This window comes from Trichechus manatus, unplaced genomic scaffold (assembly GCF_000243295.1).
Source record: "Trichechus manatus latirostris isolate Lorelei unplaced genomic scaffold, TriManLat1.0 scaffold00028, whole genome shotgun sequence".
Lineage (NCBI taxonomy): Eukaryota > Metazoa > Chordata > Mammalia > Sirenia > Trichechidae > Trichechus > Trichechus manatus.
The window spans coordinates 18,873,710-18,895,927 of record NW_004443964.1 but is presented as its reverse complement, the minus strand read 5'-3'; the positions used below and the strand labels follow the sequence as shown (position 1 = coordinate 18,895,927).

The 22,218-nt window shown below is 37.4% G+C and overlaps 1 protein-coding gene across 1 annotated transcript in view; it reads left to right on the top strand.

The window, feature by feature from the left end:
• The window catches only part of LOC101342993 (uncharacterized), a 512,538-nt gene that overhangs the window by 477,350 nt on the left and 12,970 nt on the right, over positions 1 to 22,218 (top strand). The window contains exons 158-164 of the mRNA XM_023729385.1: positions 8,572 to 8,676; positions 10,088 to 10,141; positions 11,163 to 11,267; positions 16,549 to 16,602; positions 17,472 to 17,576; positions 20,161 to 20,214; positions 21,776 to 21,880. Of these exons, the coding sequence (XP_023585153.1) occupies positions 8,572 to 8,676; positions 10,088 to 10,141; positions 11,163 to 11,267; positions 16,549 to 16,602; positions 17,472 to 17,576; positions 20,161 to 20,214; positions 21,776 to 21,880 (582 nt within the window). The remainder of the gene's footprint in view (positions 1 to 8,571; positions 8,677 to 10,087; positions 10,142 to 11,162; positions 11,268 to 16,548; positions 16,603 to 17,471; positions 17,577 to 20,160; positions 20,215 to 21,775; positions 21,881 to 22,218) is intronic.

Here is a 22,218-nt window from a genome sequence, read left to right as displayed (position 1 = left end):
TGTACCACTACCAGGTTGTTTTGACTACTATGGCAGTATAATAGGTACTAAAATCAGGTAGTGTCAGGCGCCTCCCACTTTTGTTCTTCTTCTTCAGTAATGCTTTACTTATCCAGGGCCTCTTCCGTTTCCATTTGAAGTTGGTGATTTGTTTCTCCATCTCATTAAAAAATGCCGTTGGAATTTGGAGCGGGATTGCATTGTATCTGTAGATCACTTTTGGGTAGAACTGACATTTTCACAATCTTGAGTCTTGCAATCCATGAGCAAGGTATGTTTTTCCACTTATGTAGGTCTCTTTTGGTTTCTTGCGGTAGCGTCTTGTAGTTTTCTTTGTACAGGTCTTTTACACGCTTGTTAGATGTATTCCTAAGTATTTTATCTTCTTAGGGGTTATTGTAAATGTTATTGATTTGGTGATTTCCTCTTCGAAGTTCTCTTTGTTACTGTAGAGGAATCCAACCGATTTTTATATGTTTGTCTTGTATCCTGACACTTGGCTGAAATCTTCTATTAGTTTTAGTTTCAGTAGTTTTCTTGTAAATTTTTTGGGTTTTTCTGTGTATAAAATCCTATCATCTGCAAATAGAGATAGTTTTACTTCTTCCTTCCCAATTTGAATGCTCTTTATTTCTTTTTCTAGCCTAATTGCTCTGCTAGGACCTCCAGCTCAATGTTGAATAAGAGTGGTGATAAAGGGGATCCTTGTCTGCTTCCCGTTCTCAAAGGGAATGCTTTCAAACTCTGTCAATTTAGGATGATGTTGGCTGTTGGCTTTGTATAAATGCCCTTAATTATGTTGAGGAATTTCCCTTCTATTCCTATTTTGCTGAGAGTTTTTATCGTCAATGGGTGTTAGACTTTGTCAAATGCCTTTTCTGCATCAATTGATAAGATCATGTGGTTCTTGTCATTTGTTTTATTTGTGTGATGGATTACATTGATTGTTTTTCTATTGTTGAACCATCCCTGCATACCTCGTATAAATCCCACTTGGTCATGGTGAATTATTTTTTTGATATGTTGTTGAATTCACTGGCTAGATTTTTGTTGAGGATTTTTGCATCTGTGTTCATGAGGGATATTGGTCCACAGTTTTCCTTTTTTGTGGCGTCTTTACCTGGTTTTGGTATCAGGGTTATGCTGGCTTCATAGAATGAGTTTGGGAGTATTCTATCCTTTTCTATGCTCTGAAATACCTTTAGTAGTAGTGATGTTAACTCTTCTCTGGAAGTTTGATAGAATTCTCCAGTGAAACCATCCGGGCCAGGGCTTTTTTTTTTTGGGAGTTTTTAAATTACCTTTTCAATCTCTTCTTTTGTTACAGGTTTATTTAGTTATTCTACCTCTGTTTGTGTTAGTTTAGGTAGGTAGTGAGTTTCTAGAAATTTGTCCATTTCCTCTAGGTTTTCGAATTTGTTAGAGTACAATTTTCTATGCTATTCTGTTTTGATAATTGTAATTTCATTTGGGTCTGTTGTGATATCTCCCATCTCATTTCTTATTCGGGTTATTTGCTTCTTCTCCTGTTTTGCTTTTGTCAGTTTGGCCAGCGGTTTATCAATTTTGTTCATCTTTTCAAAGAACCAGCTTTTGGTCTTGTTAATGCTTTCAGTTGTGTTTCTATTCTCTATTTCATTTAATTCTGCTTTAATTTTTATTATTTGCTTTCATCTGGTGCCCAAGAGCTTCTTTTGCTGCTCTCTTTCTATTTGTTCAAGTTGTATGGTGAATGTTTTGATTTTGGCCGTTTCTTCTTTTTGGATGTGTGCATTTATTGCTATATTGACCTCTGAGCACATATTTAGCGAAGCAGGCCAGACTAAGAAAAACAACAGCATACATGTGATGCAAAATGGCAACTTATGGTCAGCCTCATAGTGGGGAAGGCATGGGGTTGATGGGGACTGTGGCAAACTCATGCTTAGTCTAAAAGGATCAGCTACTACTGAAGTCCTTATGATTTTCCAAATTTTTCAAGAGAATCTGAAAATTCAGATTTCATATAAAATCTTCTGCATTTTAAAGTTGAAATTTTATTTTAAAAATAAAAAAACAAAGCTCTACAGATGTGAAAAGCCAAGAGTACCACAGTGGTGTTAAGGCAGGAAAAGTCTGGTCAGCACATCCCATTGCTACAATGAATGGCTGCTCACTTTGTTTCTTCCTGTGTCACTTGCTCCAGATTTAAAGTACTGAAAAGGGAACAGTCAAGTAGGCTGAGTTTGGCAGCATTCTCTAAATCCCATCCTTTCATTTTATCATAGAGAATGGAAAAAAAAGTTTCTAATCTTTTGGACTTCAATAATAGGAGTGGACACTTGGTTCACGCACAATGGTTGGCAAGCTATGGCCCATGGGCCAAATTCAGACCAGTGCCTATTGTTCTAAATAAAGTTTTATTGGAACACACACACACACACATAAAACTGACCTCTGAGCACTGCTTTTGCCGTGTTCCAAAGGTTCTGGTAGGATGTGTTTTCATTCTCATTTGATTCTGTGAATTTCTTTATTCCGTCCTTAATTTCTTTTATAACCCAGTAGTTTTTGAGAAAGGTGTTGTTCAGTTACCATGTGTTTGATTTTTTTCCTTGCTTTTCTGTTATTGATTTCTCTACTTTTATGACTTTATGGTCAGAAAAGATGCTTTGTAATATTTCGATGCTTCAGATTCTGTTAAAGCTTGCTTTATGGCCTAATATGTGATCTACCCTGGAGAATGTTCCATGTGCGCTGGAAAAGAAAGTATACTTGGCTGCCATTGGGTGGTGAGATTAATTTGGTTGATTGTGGCATTTGGATCTTCCATGTCTTTATTGAGTTGAAATCTCTTACTATTATTGTGGAGCTGTCTATCTCTCTTTTCAATGCTGTTAGAGTTTGTTTTATGTATTTTGGAGCCCTGTCATTGGGTGCGTAAATATTTATTATGGTTATGTCCTCCTAGTGTTATGACCTTTTAATCACTATATAGTGTTTTTCCTTATCCTTTGTGGTGGATTTTACTTTAAAGTCAATTTTGTCAGAGATTAATATTGCCACTCCTGCTCTTTTTTTATTGTTGTTTGCTGGACATATTTTTTTCCATCCTTTGAGTCCTTGGTTTGTTTGTGTCTTTAAGTCTAAGGTGTGTCTCTTGTAGGCAGCATATAGACGGATCATGTTTTTTATCCATTCTGCCACTCTCCGTCTCTTTATTGGTGCATTTAGTCCGTTTACATTCAGCGTAATTATTGATACGTATGAGTTTAATGCTGTCACTTTGATGTCTTTTTTGTGTTGTTGACAGTTTCTTTGTTCCGCTTAATTTTCTGTGCTGAGTTGTTTTTTTTATGTATTTTCTTTTCATCTTTTCCATTGTTGTTGATTTTGTATTTGCTAAGTCTTTGTATTTTTCTTGTTTTTTATTTTGATGTGTAGGATTGTTAATTTCCTTTGTGGTTACCTTAATATTTACCCCTATTTTTCTAAGTTTAAACCAGTCTTTTATTTCTTTATATAGTCTTGTCTTCCTCGCCATATGAAAGATCTATGACTACATTTTCTAGTCCTTCTTTTTTGTTTCAATGTTGTTATCGTTTACATATTGACGTCTCTGTTTCCCTATTTTCAGCATTTTAGCTTTAATTTGTTTTTGTGTCTTCCCTGTCTGGGTTGATATCTGGTTACTCTGTCCTGTGTTCTAGTCTTGGGTTGTTATCTGATGTTACTGATTTTCTATCGGGAGGACTTCCTTTAGTATTTCTTGTAATTTTGCTTTGGTTTTTGCAAATTCCCTAAACTTCTGTTTATCTGGAAATGCCCTATTTTTGCCATCATATTTGAGAGACAGTTTTGCTGGATATATAATTCTTGGCTGGCAGTTTTTTTCCTTCAAGGCTTTATATATGTCATCCCATTGCCTTCTTGCCTGCATGGTTTCTGCTGAGTAGTCTGAGTTTAATCTTACTGACTCTCCTTTGTAGATGATTTTTTGTTTATCCCTAGCCACTCTTAAAATTCTTTCTCTTTGGTTTTGGCAAGTTTGATTACAATACATCTTGGTGACTTTCTTTTGGGATCTACCTTGTGTGGGGTTTGATGAGCATCTTGGATAGATATCTTCTTATCTTTCATGATATCAGGGAAGTTTTCTGCCAACAAATCTTCAACAATCCTCTCTGTATTTTCTGTTATCCCCCCACCCCCGGTTCTGGTACTCCAATCACTCGTAGGTTATTCCTCTTGATAGAGTCCCACATAATTCTTAGGGTGTCTTCATCTTTTTGAATTCTTTCATCTGATTTTTCCTCAAATAAGTTGGTGTCAAGTGCTTTATCTTCAATCTCACTAATTCTGACTTCCATTGCCTCAGTTCTGCTCCTATGACTTTCTATTGAGTTGTCTAATTCTGAAATTTTATTGTTAATCTTCTGAATTTCTGTTTGCTATCTCTCTGTGGATGCTTGCAGCCTATTAAATTTGTCATTATGCTGTTCAATAATCTTTTTAAGTTCCTCTATTGCTTTGTCTGTATGTTCCTTGGCTTGTTCTGCCTTTTGAATGATCTCCTTCCTGATCTCTCAAAGAGTTCTGTATACTAATCTTTTGTATTCTACCTCCAGTAATTCCAGGAAGTTCTCTTCCTCTGGAAAATTTCTTGATTCTTTGTTTTGGGAGCTTGCTGAAGCCATCATGGTCTGCTTTTTTATGTGATTTGATATTGACTGTTGTCTCCAAGCCATCAATAAGTTATTATATTTATTTATTTTATGTTTGCTTCCTGTGTCCTAGCTTCTTGTTTTGTTTTGATATGCCCAAATAGGCTGCTTGTGTGAGCTAGTTTGATTATTGGCCCCTTTGAAGCTCTAACATCCTGTCACCATGTGGTTAGATCTGTTACTAGGTATGTGAGCCCAGGAGTCCATTTACTTTTCTTGTACAGATTCAACTCAGGTGTCCAGGTAGTTTGGTCACCAAGTGTGTGGTGCAGGCTCTTGCCTACAGCCCTAGGCGGGCAGGGGTAATTGGTGTAGGCACAGGTATCTGGCTGCAGTAGGGGGTCACACACTGAGCAAGGCAGGGGAGAGACGGCTGGCCCTGAGTGTCTGGGAGGAAAGTATCTCCCTGTTCCCTACAGCGCATAGGTAGGTGAGTTTTGCAGCTGGACTGTGGGCACCAGTGCTGTTGGCTGTAAGGAGTGGGAGGCACCACTTATTCTTGGACCACTGTTGTGGGTGGCTAGGTGGCATGGGTGGAGCTGCTAGTCTTCAGGCCCTTAATATGGGTAGATAAGGGCCCTGCTTAATGGACAGAGTGGTGTCAAATGTCACAAACCTGCCACTCCACCATATATCTGATACAGTTGAAGTTAGGCTTCAGGTATATGCCCTGTTGTACTGTGCTAATGAGGGCCTACGCTTTTGAAATGGGCCCACACAGGTCTATGCAGAGGTGAAAGACATTCAAAGTCCATGGATACCTTATGCCTGTGCCTAGGCAAAGGAGCCTAAGTTCTCCGTTTAGTGGAGCTGGCAGATTATTTGTTCCTGTTTGTTAATTTGAATGGCTCAGGTTGTGTGATGGGTCCCACTTGTGGCCCAGGGGACACAGCAATGTCTGAAGCCAGCTAGAGACCCAGTGCAGAGTGGGGAGGGGAAATGTGAGAGAGGCTTTTCCCAAAGGGAGTGTTTTTTGATCCGTGTGGTAGGTTAGATGCATCTACGTATCTTTTGTCAATTGAGCGCCGCTTTTCACTGATTCTGGAGGCTTAAGTAGACTCTCCACCGCTCAGTCTCTCCCGATGAAGAAAATGCCTCCTGAGCACCACTGCTTGCCTCACTGCATGCGCCAGCTGCAGGGTGTCAGTTCCCGCCAGGTCAGGTCTGGCAACCCCTCGCTGTTTCTTACCTTTTTCTCCCTCCCCCTGCCATTCAGTCTGATTCTTCAACTTTGCCTTTGATGTGCAGAGCTCCTAGATTGTCATAGATAATCAATTCACTTGTTTTTTCAAGTCTTTGTTGTAAGAGGGACCACAGGAAGCGTCTGACTTCTCTGCCATCTTGGCCCCACCTGTTTTAAATATTGATGGAGGTTTTTTTTATTTGTTTGTTATCTGTTTTCTTATTTCATTTTCCCTGTTGTTGTTGTTGTTAGGTGCCATTGAGCCAATTCCGATTCATAGCGACCCTATGTACAACAGAAAGAAAGCACTGCCCAGTCCTGAGCCATCCTCACAATTGTTGTTATGCTTGAGCCCATTGTTGCAGCCACTGTTTCAGTCCATCTCATTGAGGGTCTTTCTCTTTCTCGCTGACCCTCTACTTTACCAAGCATGATGTCCTTCTCCAGGGAGTAGTCCCTCCTGATAACGTGTCCAAAATATGTGAGACGAAGTCTCACCATCCTTCTAATGAGCACTTGGCTGTACTTCTTGCAAGACAGATTTGTTCATTCTTCTGGCAGTCCATGGTGTATTCAGTATTATTTACCAACACCATAATTCAAAGGTATCAATTCTTCTTTGGTCTTACTTATTCATTGTCCAGCTTTCACATGCATATGAGGTGATTGAAAACACCATGGCTTGGGTCAGGTGCACCTTAGTCCTTAAAGTGTCATCTTTGCTTTTCAATACTTTAAAGAGATCTTTTGCAGCAGATTTGTCCAATGTAATGCGTCGTTTGATTTCTTGACTGCTGCTTCCCTGCATTGATTGTGGATCCAAATAAAATGAAATCCCTGACAACTTCAATATTTTCTCTGTTTATTATAATGTTGCTTATTGTCTAATTGTGAGGATTTTTGTTTTCTTTATGTTGAGGTATAACCCATATTGAAGGCTGTGGTCTTTGATCTTCATCAATAAGTGCTTCAAGTCCTCTTCACTTTCAACAAGCAAGGTTATGTCATCTGCAGTCATTTCCCCTCTAGAGTTAAATTTATGCACTAGAATTTATAGAAGTAGATAGAGGTGATGCTTTTAAAACATTGTGAATGCACTAAATGCCACTGAACTGTACACTGTAAAATGGCTAGTTTTATGTTACATGAATGTTTACATAAAAAAAAAAACAGCAGCACAAAAGTGGCATACAAAGGTGGAGGCGGGGAAGAGGGTGGAGGGATGGGAATAGGTTGGAAACAATCCACCCTGATAGGAAGGGAAATTTATCACTGACATTATTTGGAATTGCCAGCGTGTGGTGATAATAAAAAGCAGACTTACTTTTAATTGGTTTTATTATTGTTTTTAAATTCTCTACAAATAATACAGTTCCTGATTGCCTGCACCCAGTGTGGATCACTCCCACAACCACCACCCTCCCAGGATATCCCTGAAAATAACATACAATTTCATTTTTGTAAGGTAAAAAAAAAATACAAAACTTGGGTGGTAAGTGTATAAAGGAAAGCAAGAAGTGATTGTCCAAAAAGCCAGAATAGTGTTTACTCTAGAGAATGGGAAAGAACATGAGGGGGACTTTCAGAGTACTGTTAATGTTCTATTTCTTCACCTGGATGGCAGTTACAAGGGTACTGTTACAAGCATTTGTGTCCAGTTGACCAAAGTCAGTCTTTGGGTTATCTGGATTGACTGTTTTTCATTTCTTAGTAGCAAGTCCTGTATACTCTAAAATATTTGCCAATAATAATACAGTTCGGATCTCCACCAAAAAAGTCAATATCTGTATCAGGGATCAGCAAACTACTGCCCATGGGCCAAGTCTATAAAAACTGCCAGTTTTTATAAATAAATGTTACTGGAACACAACCATGTTCATTTGTTTATGTATTGTTAATGGCTGTTTTCGTGCTGCAGGAGCAGAATTGAATAGTTGCAACAAAGACTGTAATGCCTGCAGTGTCTAAAATATCTACTATCTGGCCCTTTACAGAAAAGTTTGCTGACCCCTGATCTAGATCACCATAATGAAGTTGAAGAATAGATTATGTTAACAGTCAAATAATCTAACAATTTGGGAGAGAACAGAGAAACTATTAAGTCAACCTTTTCAGTATCTTAATTTACTAGACAATTATCTAAATCCCCAATTTACTGGGATTTGTGCTGTCTTAGGGAGTCCCTAGGTGGTGCAAATGGATAAGCAACTTGGCTACTAATTGAAAGGTTGTTGGTTCAAATCTACCAAGGGGCCTCAGAAGAAAGGTCTGGCAATCTATTTCCAAAAGGTCATAGCCATTGGAAACTCTGTGGAGCACAGTCCTAATTTGAAACACATGACGTTGCCATGAATCAGAATCAATTGATGGCAACTGGTTTTTGAGGGGTTTTGTCTTTTGGGGTGTGTGTGTGTGTGTGTGTGTGTGTGTGTGTGTGTGTGTGTGTGTGTATGCTGTCTTATCTCCCAGGTTATGAAAGCACCTCTTGCCCCAAAGACAAGGGAATAAATTCTAATTGTATACCTTCCCTTAATTCCACTAGACAAATCTTATTGTCTCTTTGTTTTTTTACCTAGCAGCTGGGGATGGTGATGTATAAAAATGGACAACTATCTTCCATATTTTTAAATACTTTAGATAGTTCTTAATATTGTCAACTGTACTTGCCATTTCTGTTTTTCAAAGGAGAAAAAGTTAATGTCAAAGATATGAAAAATTTTCTGGAAGACCTTGGGATAGAAATCACATCTAAAGAATGCTTAGAACTGGCAAAATGTCTGCAAATTGATGGTAAGCATTTCAAATACTATTAGAGCTTTTGAAGAAGCTTAGTCTTGTGTGTTTAAGACAACTTTTTAAAAAATTCTACCTATTTAAATGAATAATTTCTTTTATAAGGATCAGACAAAGCTGGTTCTTATGAGGTGGAGGTTAAAGATGTCCCAAATGTCCAACTTTTCCAAACTGCTGTACAGCTCCATCATCTCTAACATCAACTACTCCCCTTACCCTCAGTACTCTCCCTCTCTTCTTTGGGTTCGATAATTCACTGCAATACAACTCATGAACCTATCAAGGAAACGGCTCACATGGTTGTGGAGGCTGACAAGTTCCAAATCTGTGGGTCAGGCATAGGTTTCTTCTGACCCACATGGCTGCAGGGGCTGATGAAACCAAACTGCAGGCTGCTGGCTCACAAGGCTGCAGAAGCTGGCAAATGAGGTCATATGATAGGCCACGGGCGCATGGGGCTGCGGAGGCCAGCAAATCCCAGAATCATCAGGTCAGATGGCAGGCCTCTGGTTCAAGTCCCTAGAACCAGAGATTATATGATCATGAACTGGTTGCAGGATCCAGATGCAGAGAGAGAGAGCTCTGCCAGGGCACCCACATGCATACCTCAAATGCAGGCCACACCCCAGGGAAGGGCGTAACTTGAGTAAGGGTGGGACTTGAGCCATACCCTCCTGCAAGGCTGTGACTCAAGATACACCCCACACTAACCCTGCCTCATTAACATGTAGAAGTTAGGATTTACAACACATAAAACGGAGGACGACTATACAATACTGGGAATCACGGCCTAGCTAAATTGACACATAATTCCAACCTTCGCAGGTTCTATATACCTTAGTTGCACAGTGCCACTCCATCTTGTGTGTAAATCACAAAGACCATGGCTAGAAGGGCCATATTAAATAATTCATTGGATATCCTAGTTATTAAAAACAACAACAACAATTAAGAAATTTTAGCATGACCTTGTTCTTCCTTTGGAAAGTATTATTTCATTCTGTCTCTGGGAGTCAACAATTCTAATTTCTTGAATCCTATCGTTTGATGTAAAATTTTCTATTACTATGTATGTTCCACCCTCAGAACTGAAAGTTAAGCTGAGGGATGTAAGAAAAAAAAGTATGGGTAAAAAAAAGTCTGGATGGGAGAAAGAGAAGAAAAGTGAAAGAAAGACATGTTCATATTCCATTATAGCTGTTTGCACTAATTATTGACCTTGCATTCAATCAGGCACAGCACTCTTGAGTTTTCTGCATTGCATGGTTTCAGTCTCATCAAAGGGCAAAATCAAAGTTATTTCTAAAATAAATCATTTTAAAGTATTTTTATGAAATGTACTGTCTCTCTAAATCTCTGTATCCCTTTATCTGTGATATGAATTGTGAGATTGTGCCTTTTCTTACAGATGATGGAAATATATATCAAAGTAGATTGCTAGATGGTGTGAAATCTCTCAAAGGTGAGTAAGAAGCATAATGAGAAGGCAGATAAATAAGATTCTCCCACTTCACTTTTATATTATTGTCTAGTTATTCTTTTGTGAATCTTACCACCTCTCATATTAATTGATTCTGTATTTATTCTGCTGTTTTCAAATGTAACTGCATTTTCCAAATAGTCTTTCATTTTGCGACTTAGTAAGTTTGGCTTTTGCCAAATTGAGATGAAAAACAGATTTAAATCTGGGAGTATGTAGAAAAAGTGAAGTAAAGAATTGGCAGGTGTTGCAGGCGTTTCAGTAACTGAAAGAACTAAACTGAGCATTTAGGTCCTACCTGTCACTATGGGAGCCCTGGTGGCATAGTGGTTAAGAGCTTGGCTGCTAACCAAAAGGTTGGCCGTTCAAATCCACCAGCTGCCCCTTGGACACCCTATGGGGAAGTTCTACTCCGTCCTTTAGGGTCACTATGAACTGGAATCGACTGGATGGCAATGGATATTTTGTTTTGGGTTTTTTTTTTTTGTTTTTTTTTTTTGTCACTATCAGTCAGAATTGACTCAACAGCAGCGGGTTTGGGTTTTTTTTTTTTTGGTACAGGACAAATTTTCAATTTTTTGTCTTCACCGTTATAATTCAGTGGAGAATTAATTTGTGCTTTGTAGGACTGTCCTCAAGACCAACCTTAAAGGAAGAAGTTATAATTCTAATTGCATTTTGTTCTCCTTGGCGCAGTGGTTAAGCGCTTGGCTGACTGCTAACCAAAAGGTCAGCGGTTTGAACCCACCAGAAGCAGTGGCAGTCAGCTTCCGTAAAGATTACAGCCTTGGAAGCCCTATGGGACAGTTCTACTCTCTTCTGTAAGGTTGCTATGAGTTAGAATGAGCTTGATGGCAACAAGTTGTTTTGTTTTGTTGTGCACTTCATCATGTAGGGTCACTGATATTTTTGCTGCTTGTCATGGAGAATGGGGATTAATAGAAATTTTCTCATTCAGGGAGATCATTAAATTTCCCTTGTGCTCCTGATTCTTTTTTTTCAGGTGGGAAGGTTGATGTCAGTAAACTGGAAAACATTTTGGAAAACATGGAAATCAAGATCCCAGATAAAAAAGTTAAAGATTTGTCACAAAACCTACCAGTTGATGGTGAGCATCATAGATATTATTAGGCTTTTTAGGGAAAGTTAGACTTACAGGATTATGTATGAGAATTCCTGGAACTATATCTATTATGGTGCTGATATGACTTTTTAAATATTAGAGAAGAATCCAGTCTTAAAATAAGAACATATTCTGATTTAGTGTGTTTTCATTGATCTTAGGGTACATGGTATGTGTTTTGGAATAAGTTATAGGTGATGTCTTTACTTGAGAGAAGCATCTCCACAGAGAAGTTGTAATTTCAGATTAGTAACGTCATTTAAATATCTTTAAAAGCTCCTGTCTCCTGGCTATACATTCCCCTATACCTCTGTGATATATCAACTCCCTTGCCCCTTTCCCTTATATTTTGGCACTGGTTCACATTATTCCTTCCTGTTCTCATCCCTTCTCCGTATTAGAAACCTTAAACAGTAATATTTTACCTTCTCTTTATAATAGCCCTCCAGTTCTCTTCCTCTTATTCCCAAACAATGTACCCCTTATATTCCACAAAAATACTAGTCCCTGGATTTCTCCATTTTCTTCTAATACATAAATGCTTGTCTAACTTCTTTCACTGTCCAACTACTCTCTCTGTCATACGTGCTTTATAAAACTCCTAACATTTAATCAGCCCAGTCATTCAAATCTCCACTTCTATTGCTGAACCTTGCTAAAGAAAACCACATAAAGTTGCATATTAGTGCCTCTCCAAATTCTTGCTCCCTAATTTCAACTGGAAACTTTTTGCTGATAGTCTATCTTTCTAGAAATCTTTAGACACTTCCTTTTAGTTTCCCTCAATGCTTATTCCAAACTTCCATCTCTCCTGAAGATGCCTATCCTACTACTCCGTGCCTCCCCCAGACACTTACTAGATGATCTTGCCTCCTACTTCATTTTCTATTAGTTGCTGGTACATAGTTGATTTTATATACTTATTTCATATACACCTATTTTGTTAACCTCTTTTTTAACTCTAGTAACCTGTAGAGTCTTCTGGACTTTCTCTTTAAACAATCATATCATCAATAAAATTTTATTTCTTCCCTTCCAGTTTTTATATCCTTCATTTCTTTTTCCTCCCTTGCTATGCTGGCTAGGACTTCAAATACAATGTTTAATAGAAATGATGATAGTAGGATAATGGAAATTCTTGATCTACTCCCATTTTCAAAAGAAAAACTTTCAACATTTCATTATTAAGTGTGGTGTTGCTGTAAGGTTTCTATATGTACTCTTCATCAGTTTGAGGAAGTTTCTTTGTATTTCTAGTTTGCTAAGAACTTTTATCATGAATGGAAATTGAATTTTTCAAGATGCTTTTACTGTGTCTATTGAGATTATCATATGATTTTTTTTCTCCTTTAATCTGTTAATTTTATGATGTTAAATCAACTTTGCATTCTGGAATAAACCCTCTTTGGGTTTATTTATTGCTGGATTTGATTTGTTAATATCTTGTCTAGGACCTTTACATCTGTGTTCATAAATGAGATTGGTCTGTAATTTTCCTTTCTTATACTATGAGTCAGAATTGACTTGACGGCAATGAGTTTTTGGGTTTTTTTATACTATCCTTGTTGAGTTTTGTTATTAAGATTATGCTAGCTTCGCAAAATGAGTTAGAGAGTGTTCCCTGTTTTTTATTCTCTGGAAGTGTTTGTTAATGATCAGAATTTTTTCTTTTTTGAATACTTAGTAGAGCTCATTAGTGAAGTTATCTAGGTTTGGAGTATTTTTAGAGAGAAAATGTTTGACTACTGACTTAGTTTCTTTGATAGTAATAGGATTTTTCATGTTTTCTGTTTCTTCTGATGTCAATTTTAATAAATTATATTGTTCCAGAATTTTTCTATTTTATCTAAATTTTCAAAATTATTGATACAGTATAGTTCATGATTTTATTATTGTGTTATTGTCTGGAAGATCTATTGTGATACCCTCTTTTTCATTTCTGATATTGGTTATTTATGCCTTCTCTCCTTTTCTTTTATCAATCTCACTAGCTACTTGTCAATTTTATCGGTTTTATTTTTTTTTTCCGAAGAACTAACATTGGGCTTCACAGATACTCTCTACTGAAATTTTATTTTTTCACTTCTCTTATCTTTATTTTCTACCTTCTGCCTTTTTTTTTCTGTTCTTTTCCTAACTTATTAAGATGAAGATTTGCTCATTAATTTTTAATCTTGCTTTTCTAAAACGCATTTAAAAATATATCTTTTTCTAAGTACTGCTTTAGCTGTACCCCTCAAGTTTTGATGTATAATATTATCATTCAATTCAAAAAACTTTATAATCTCCATTATGATTTGTTGTTTAACTATGGGTTATTTTTTAAAAAATATTTATTAATGTCAAAACATAGGTTTTTCTAGCAATCTACTTCAATGTATTTAATTTAATTATTTAATTAATTTCTTGCTCAACTGCATTATGGTCAGAAAACATGATGTGTGTAATTTCAGTCTTAAAATTTTTGTGTTTGTTCTGTCTTATTTCTTAACTTTCCCCCTTGCTCTGCTCACTGCCAAAGTAATCTTTCCTGCATGGGAATTTTTCTTGTATTGTTTTGTTTTTTTGTTTTGTAGAATCCTCTCCATTTCCTTTGTTCTTTCTATCTGATCTTCTGTTGATCAGAGTTGGACCTGTTGGTTTTCAAGTTGACTATCTCTTTGTCTTTTCACTCTTATTTCTGGACAATTTCCTCAGTTTTATCTCCCACCTCTTCTATTGAGTTATTTAATTTCTGCAATCATTTAATTTCCAGGAACTCATTTTGTTATCTGATTGTTTGCTTTTGAAAACATCCATTTTTATGTTTTGGGTGCGATATCTTCCTCTTATTTCTGTGAGGGTATTAATTAATTTATTTGATGTTTTCGTGTCCCATCTACATGGCCTTTATTTTTTCCAGGTTCTTTCTTTGTGTTTATGTATTTGTTTTCTTAGGTCTCTCTTTCATTTTGGACGCTTTCCTCAAATATCAGGTAATGTTTACCTGGATGCCAATCATAACTAAGATTGTGGCATTAAATACCTATTGAAAGTTTTCTGTGTACATGGGTGGACTTGTCAACAGTTGGGTTTCTTGGAAAGTTAAGGTAGGGACCTAGTCTTTATGTTGGGGAAAGGTCAGATGTCAGTATCCAGAGGTCTTTTCTCTGGGGGCCAATTGGATACTCCAGAGAAGAATCTTCTAATCAACCTGTCTGAGGACTACGTACCTTGCTATTGATGCTCTTGGAGTAGGATGGATGCCACTTCAGTTTATAAACATTCACTTGATCACCCATTTTAATTTCCTTCCCTAACATTTGCTGTGCCTAGCCTCTCAGAGTCCAGAGCTTCTCTGTTTCAATGTCTCCAGAGAACAAACTTCTGGTTCGTAGGGGTGTGAGGGTGAGGGTAGTGGTGGAGTGAAATGTGGAGGAAATAGGAATGAAAGAAAAGGTAGTAACTGGCATGGTAAGGGTGGGTCGTTAACTTGCATATGTGTAGAGTTCCAACCAGCTCCCCTGTGTTCAGCCCTATACCTAACCCCTGGTACACTCCTTGTCTTGAAACTTTTCAGAGTTCTTAAATGTGAATTGCCCCACTTTTCATTAGTATCCCCCATAGGTTTTCGTGTTCTAATTTCCTCAGCTCTGGTAAATTAGTTATTACTCCTTCACCTTCTTTCTAATTTCCAAATATTTGTGAAATTCCTTGTTTGCTGTTACCTCCTCTCCCATATTCTTTGTCTTTGTCAGTGTGTACATTTAGTATTCCTTTCCTATCATTTTAGTAATATTTCCAAGAAAGGGAGGAAATAAATACCTGTGGATAGTAAGTAAAAAAGGTTTTGAAAAAAATGCCCTAGCCAATAAATTGAACAAACTATATTATTTTCTGAGGGGGGAAAGATATCTTTTGTATATCTGAAACCCAGACTGAGATCCCCAATTAAAAATTCAGAGGCGAGAAGCTATTGAGTTTAATCCTTAGGTAGATGCTTCCTCATTATGTACCTGTGGAGCAAATATAAGTGTTTATAAACCTAGATCACATAAGTAGTACTCTGCTTCCCTCAGTGATTCTTTATGTACATGATTAGCTAATATACCATTGATCTTTACCCTGTGGAATCAGCACATATTTTCTGTGCTACTTAGAATAAAAAAGATTTCTAGAAGTGTGTCCTGATAGAGAAAGCGAAAAGAAAGATCAAAAGTTTCTCTTTGTCCTAGATTTAGTGAAATCAGTAATAAATGAAGGCTCTGTGAGGCCAGGGACCATGTCTATGTTGCTTATCATGTCTATGTTTTATCCCCCAGTGCTTAGCACAAATGCATGCATGTATTTGATATTCTGATTGAATGAATTAATACATATGTTTATTAATCACTATTCAAGACTCTCAAAAAGGACTTTCCAGTTGTGTTCATCAATAGGTGTTAATTGATGGTTATCATCAACATGGAAGTGTTATGTAAAACTATATTATTCTGTATGTAGCAAGAGCCCCCAAAGTGTAAATCTGCTAACTAAATGTATAGACAGGAGTAATGGAAACTACCTCAAATGAAGAATGGGATTCCATCATAATAGTGTATCCTTTTAAAAAAAAAAAATACCAATAATGTACAGAATTTCTGGGGGTTTTTTTCTTTCCCTAAAGCCTACTGAATCTGCAATTCTGAAGGAAAAAAGTACTGATTTGAGTGCTAATTCTGTCATTGTAATATGTTCCATCCCACGGTTTAATTTTAAAAGTGCTTAGTACTGCTATGTGCAAACCCTTATGCTAGTTTCTGGGTTAGGATGTCTGGATAAGATACAGAATAAATAGACAGGTTCTTTCCATCTAAAGACATTCACAATCTTTGTCAATATCTACTAGAAAAAAAATGCAATAGCGTAAGCTACTAAGCTGGCGTATGTCAATGTGGGAGAGTGTTTAAAGGGAAAAATAGCTAGACTTAAGATTTCTAAACTGAAACTTTTTCATCTTGTTCCTAGGATCTGCTATAGTAAATAGTGTAAACAAGCCTGAGGAGGGAGATGAACCATGGTGTGTAGGAGCAGAGATCTAAAAAGAGAAGAGGAGAGAATATATAATGAAATTTATAGTTAACATTTTTTACAAAGTCCTTTTCTCTGTTTTATGCTTATCTGTGTATATCACAGGTATAATTCAACAACAAATTATAAAGAAAAAAATTAATTCCTTTGTTCTATTTAGCAATCTTTCTGAATCAGTGCACAATTGTGTCCATCTGAATTTTGGCTTATTTTTTAGCTTCTGGGAAGACTGATCTGCATAAACTGCTAAAAGAAGTAAAGAAATTCACAGGTCAGCAAGATGGTTTGTGACAAGATGTAAAACTAAAATGCAAATACAGTGAAATCTGTGAGAGCCGGAACTCAATGGGACTGCCTTGTTTTTCCGGGTATTGCAAGTTTTCCACCTTTGACAGAATGCAATCTTAACCACTTTTCTATTGTTCATTTTAGTGGACAATATTTGACTTTTCCTTCTCTGACTGGTTTCTGCCTTACACAAGTTCCAGCTTTCACAGGTTTTACTGTACTTCTCACTCACATATATATTTAAAACTATTTTCTTAGTCTTATCAACTTATTAATTTCTACTTTTTAAATAATTAAATGTTTGAGTCTAATGACATGAAGAATACATTGGATTATTTATGCTTTAGCAGAAATGTTGTGGTGCTATATCTCTGTAACAAGTTCTATGTTCTCTGAAACCTCTTTTATTTTATGAGTCATTTCACCATGATTAAACAGCCAACACACCTGTTCATTCAAAATATTATGTAGCACCTACTGCAACTCAGTAAATGTTAAGGTAAAACTTTGACAAGGATCCAAATAATGTGGTTAATGAGGATAAAATTGATCTCATAATTCAGGCAAAGCAAAAGAGCAACACAGATTTTGTCTGTAATATGATTTAGATTAGTTAGCTGCCTATACAAACTTAGATCACTGGGCCTCCTATCTCCCTTTAGTATGAACTAGGTTAACTTCTCTGAGATCATTAAGAATGTTACAAATAAGTATTTATGTTTAAAGAAATAACTTCTATTTCCTATGCTTTTCATCTGAAAACTGTAAATAATGCTGTACAAGCTTAGACAGTTTTCTTCACTTGGAGTCAGTAGGCAATTCTCACCTGTCACCATTCTCATCTTTTAAAAGGAGGAAAAGTTGAAGCCAAGAGCCTACGAAAAGTACTGAGAAGCATGGGAATAGAGCTCACAAATAGAGAACTCTGTGAGCTGGTGAAAATGTTGCCAGTTACCGGTATGTTTCTCTGTGCCAGTGTGGACTTTAATGTGAGAACATCATAAAAATGGAGCCATCTGATGGCCTATAAAATTCTAGAAGACGAAAAGATCAACCTTTCATTGTAAAGAAATTATGCCTTTGACATTTAGGTTTATAGATTGAGAGACTAGGATATCTTCAAACCAGGTTCCTGTCATTCAATATATCATTACCCTGAAGCAAATAAAGCTTGTTGTTAGATTGTTAGGTGCCATTGAGTCAGTTTCAACTCTTAGTGACCCTATGTACAACAGAACAACACACTGCCCGGTCTTGCACCATCTTCACAATCATTGCTGTGTTTGAGCCCATTGTTGCACCACTCTGTCCGTCCATCTCCTTGAGGGTCTTCCTTTTTTTTGCTGACCCTCTGCTTTACCAAGCGTGATGTCCTCCTCTGGGGACTGATCCCTGCTGATAACATGTCCAAAGTACATCAGACGAAGTCTCATCATCCTTGCTTCTAAGGAGCATTCTAGCTATACTTCTTCCAAAACAGATTTGTTCTTTCTTCTGGCAGTCCATGGTATATATCTAGTATTCTTCACCAACACCATAATTCTAATGAATCAATTCTTCTTCGGTCTTTCTTATTCATTGTCCAGCTTTTGCATGTACATGAGGCAATTGAAAATATCATGGCTTGGGTCAGGCACACCTTAGTCCTCAAAGTGACATCTTTGCTTTTTAAAACTTTAAAGAGGTATTTTGCAGCAGACTTGCCCAATGCAATATGTCACTTGATTTCTTGACTGCTGTTTCCATGGGCTTTGATTGTGGATCCAAGTAAAATGAAATCCTTGACAATTTTAATCTTTTCTCCATTTATCATGATATTGCTTATTGGTCCAGTTGTGAGGATTTTTGTTGTCTTTATGTTGAGTTGTAATCCATACTGAAGGCTGTAATCTTTGATCTTCATCAGTAAGTACCTCAAATCCTCTTCACTTTCAATAAGCAAGGTTGTGTCATCTGCATATCACAAGTTTTTTATGAGTGTTTCTCGAATCCTGATGCCGTGTTCTTCTTCATATAGTCCAGCTTCTTGGATTGTTTATTCAGCATACAGATTGAATAAGTATGGTGAAAGGATAGAACCTGACATACACCTTTCTTGACTGTAAACCATGCAGTATCCCCTTGTTCTGTTTGAATGACTGCCTCTTGGTCTTTGTACAGGTTCCTCTTGAGCACAATTAAGTGTTCTGGAATTCCCATTTTTTGCAATGTAATCCGTAATTTGTTATGATCCACATAGTCAAATGCCTTTGCATGGTCAATAAAACACAGGTAAACATCTTTCTGGTATTCTCTGCTTTCAGCCAGGATCCATCTTAGATCAGTAATGCTATCCCTCGTTCCACATCCTCTTCTGAATCTGGCTGGAATTTCTAGCACCTCCCTGTCGATATACTGCTGCAGCCACTTTTGAATGATCTTCAGCAAAATTTTACTTGCCATGCAATATTAATGATATTGTTCGACAATTTCTGTATTCTGTTAGATTACTTTCTTTGGAACGGGCACAAATATGGAACTCTTCCAGTTGGTTGGCCAGGTAGCTGTCCTCCAAATTTCTTGGCATAGACTAGTGAGCACCTCCAGCACTGCATCCATTTGTTGAAATAACTCAATTGGTATTCCGTCAATTCCTGGAGACTTGTTTATCGCCAGTGCCTTCAGTGCAGCTTGGACTTCTTCCTCCAGTATCATCGGTTCTCGATCATATGCTACCTCCCGAAATGGTTGAACATTGACCAATTCTTTTTGGAACGATGACTCTGTGTATTCCTTCCATCTTCTTTTGATGCTTCTTGCTTCATTCAATATTTTGCTCATAGAATCCTTCAATATTGCAACTCAAGACTTGAATTTTTTCTTCTGTTCTTTCAGCTTGAGAAATACTGAGCGTGTTCTTCCCTTTTGGTTTCCTAACTCCAGGTCTTTGCATATTTCATTATAATACTTTACTTTGTCTTCTCAAGCCGCCCTTTGAAATCTTTGTCTTCTTAAGCCGCCCTTTGAAATCTTATGTTCAGCTCCTTTACTTCATCATTTCTTCCTTTCGCTTTAGCTACTGTATGTTCAAGAGCAAGTTTCAGTCTCTCCTGACATCCATTTTGATCTTTTCTTTCTTTCCTGTCTTTTTAATGACCTTTTGCACGTATGATGTCCTTGATATCATTCTACAGCTCATCTGGTCTTTGGTCATTAGTGTTGGATGCGACAAATCTATTCTTGAGATGGTCTCTAAATTCAGGTGGGATATCCTCAAGCTTAAGCAGGGCAAAGAGCAAAAGAATGCTGAATTAGCAATAGAGAAAAAGAAAGGGAAAACTCAGGTGGGGAAAGAGATAAGTGGCCCACATTAAGAACTTTCTCCTTGGCTTATTTTTGGTCTTATTTATGAAGAGGTGTGTGGGAATGGGAAATGTAGAAGAAAAGATTCAGAAGGCAAAATTTTTAAAATATACATTTATGAAATTATGCTTTTCCTGTCCTTTCTTTTGTACTGCCCATGTATCTTTTTCTTTGATTTGAAATGTGCCCTTTTTTACAGATGATGGAATGGTGGATAAAAATACCTTGTTCGATTTTATAAAATCTTTTTCTGGTAAGTGAAAATCCCAGTAAGAAAGCAAGTAAAATTAAAATATGTAAGCTTTACCTTACCTTTTAAAAGACCTTCTCATTACACAATGTTAAAAATGAAACAGAGTTTCTGTAAAATAAAAGAAGAGTTTTATTCAGATTCAAAGATTTGCAAAGTGGGAAGCGCCAAAATGACGTTCTGAAGAGGAATCATAAGAGCAAGTTCTTTCATTTGAACTTTGTACAGGGTGGGGTAAGAGTATAGGAGGGTACATTTGGTTGGTTGACATTCAACATGGTCTGTAAGACTCATTCATCAAGAATTTCTATTGGCTGGGGTACTCAACCTTAGCCACACTTTCCCATGTTCCAGAGTTGATTCCTGCAACAGTCTGGGTGGGCCACCTCAGAATGTTGCAGAAGAAGTTATTTTGGTCAAGAGTATAGTCATGGGTCACATACTCTAAAAAAGCAGAAGTAGTGGCATAGGACAAGATAGGGTCCAATTCAGACCTATGTCAGTCATTCTAACTATGTCAAGCGCCTCAGTTTTAGAGTTTTCTTTCACAACAATAATTAGATTTTTTTATCTTATTAGTCTATAGTTCTATTTTAGATGCAACTACATCTAATGTGATAATTCTCTGACACTAAAAAATTCTAACACTTTATAGTTCTCTAACACTACAAAAGTTTCAAATTCTCTTTGCTATCCAGAACTCTAGTTATTGTCTAACATAATTCATCAGATTCACCTAGAATATACATATATATGTAACTTGGAATATATATTAATATATATGAGGAATGTATAAATAAAATATATAATTAATATGTATAAATAAAATGATATATATTTCATATAATAGTCATGTGCTGCATAATATCCATTCAGGCAAATTCAGACCATGGTCCAGTGGGCCTTCCGGGGGGATACCCACAGCCTGACTCTGCAGCGAGCCTGCCCCACCACACCCCACCTGCAGGAGCAAGTGACCCTTCACTGGGAAAAGTAGGCACCCAGTCCTGCTCCCGAGTGCACAATGTCAGCAGGCATTGCGGGTCCAGGCCAGGGCAGGGGCACCAGGTCTCCGAGACGGCTCCCCTGCGACCCTTTCCCCTGCAGCCCAGGCTGCTCTGGGTGGGACCCAGCCAAGCACTCACCTGAGGCGTCCACAGTGGGAGCTGCCTGGTCCTGGTCCCGCACAGCAGCCCCCAGGCCTGTGCATCCGGGAGCACTGCACCCCACAGACCCAGGTGTTCACACAACATCCACATCACATAATGTCATATTTCACAGATTGTATCATGGACATTAAGCAACACATGACTATATATATAATTAAGTTTCTTCTAAATATACCTTTTCTGGAAACTGTAGAAAGGATATCATGAAACAAGACTGGCAACATATATTATATTCATGGCTTCCACAATAAGTCTGTAAGTAGCCCTGAACAGTTTTGTTTTGTTTTTTAAATTGTGCAGTGAATTTGTTCCATCCAATTGGTGCATAAATATAGCCAGTATTTTTCACTCTTAGATATCACTTCCTATTTTTTATAACTTTCTTCTTTTCTAAGGCGGGCAGTGTTATGTCTCTAAACTGGAAAACGTCCTGGAAAACATGGGTTATGACCTGGAGTATGAGGAAGTTGAGTACCTGCGAAACTGCCTGCCAGCTGAGGGTGAGCACATGATTGTGCCTTCAGGGAAACTCTGAGCTACTCCAGTAAAACTTCCAAATGTATTCATATGGAAAAATCTATTATCTCAGATTATTAGCGTTTAAATCAGTGAGTATCACCTGCAGGGCTGAACTCTTTGCCAGGATACCATTAAGAAATTGACAGGCCTACCCATGGACAGATCCAAACTCCCCGAGGGACTGAATTGCTGGGTGGAGGGCCGTGGGGACCATGGTCTTGGGGAACATCTAGCTCAATTGGCATGACACTACTTATAAAGATAATGCTCTACATTCTACCTTGGTGAGTAGTGTCTGGGGTCTTAAAAGCCTGTGAGC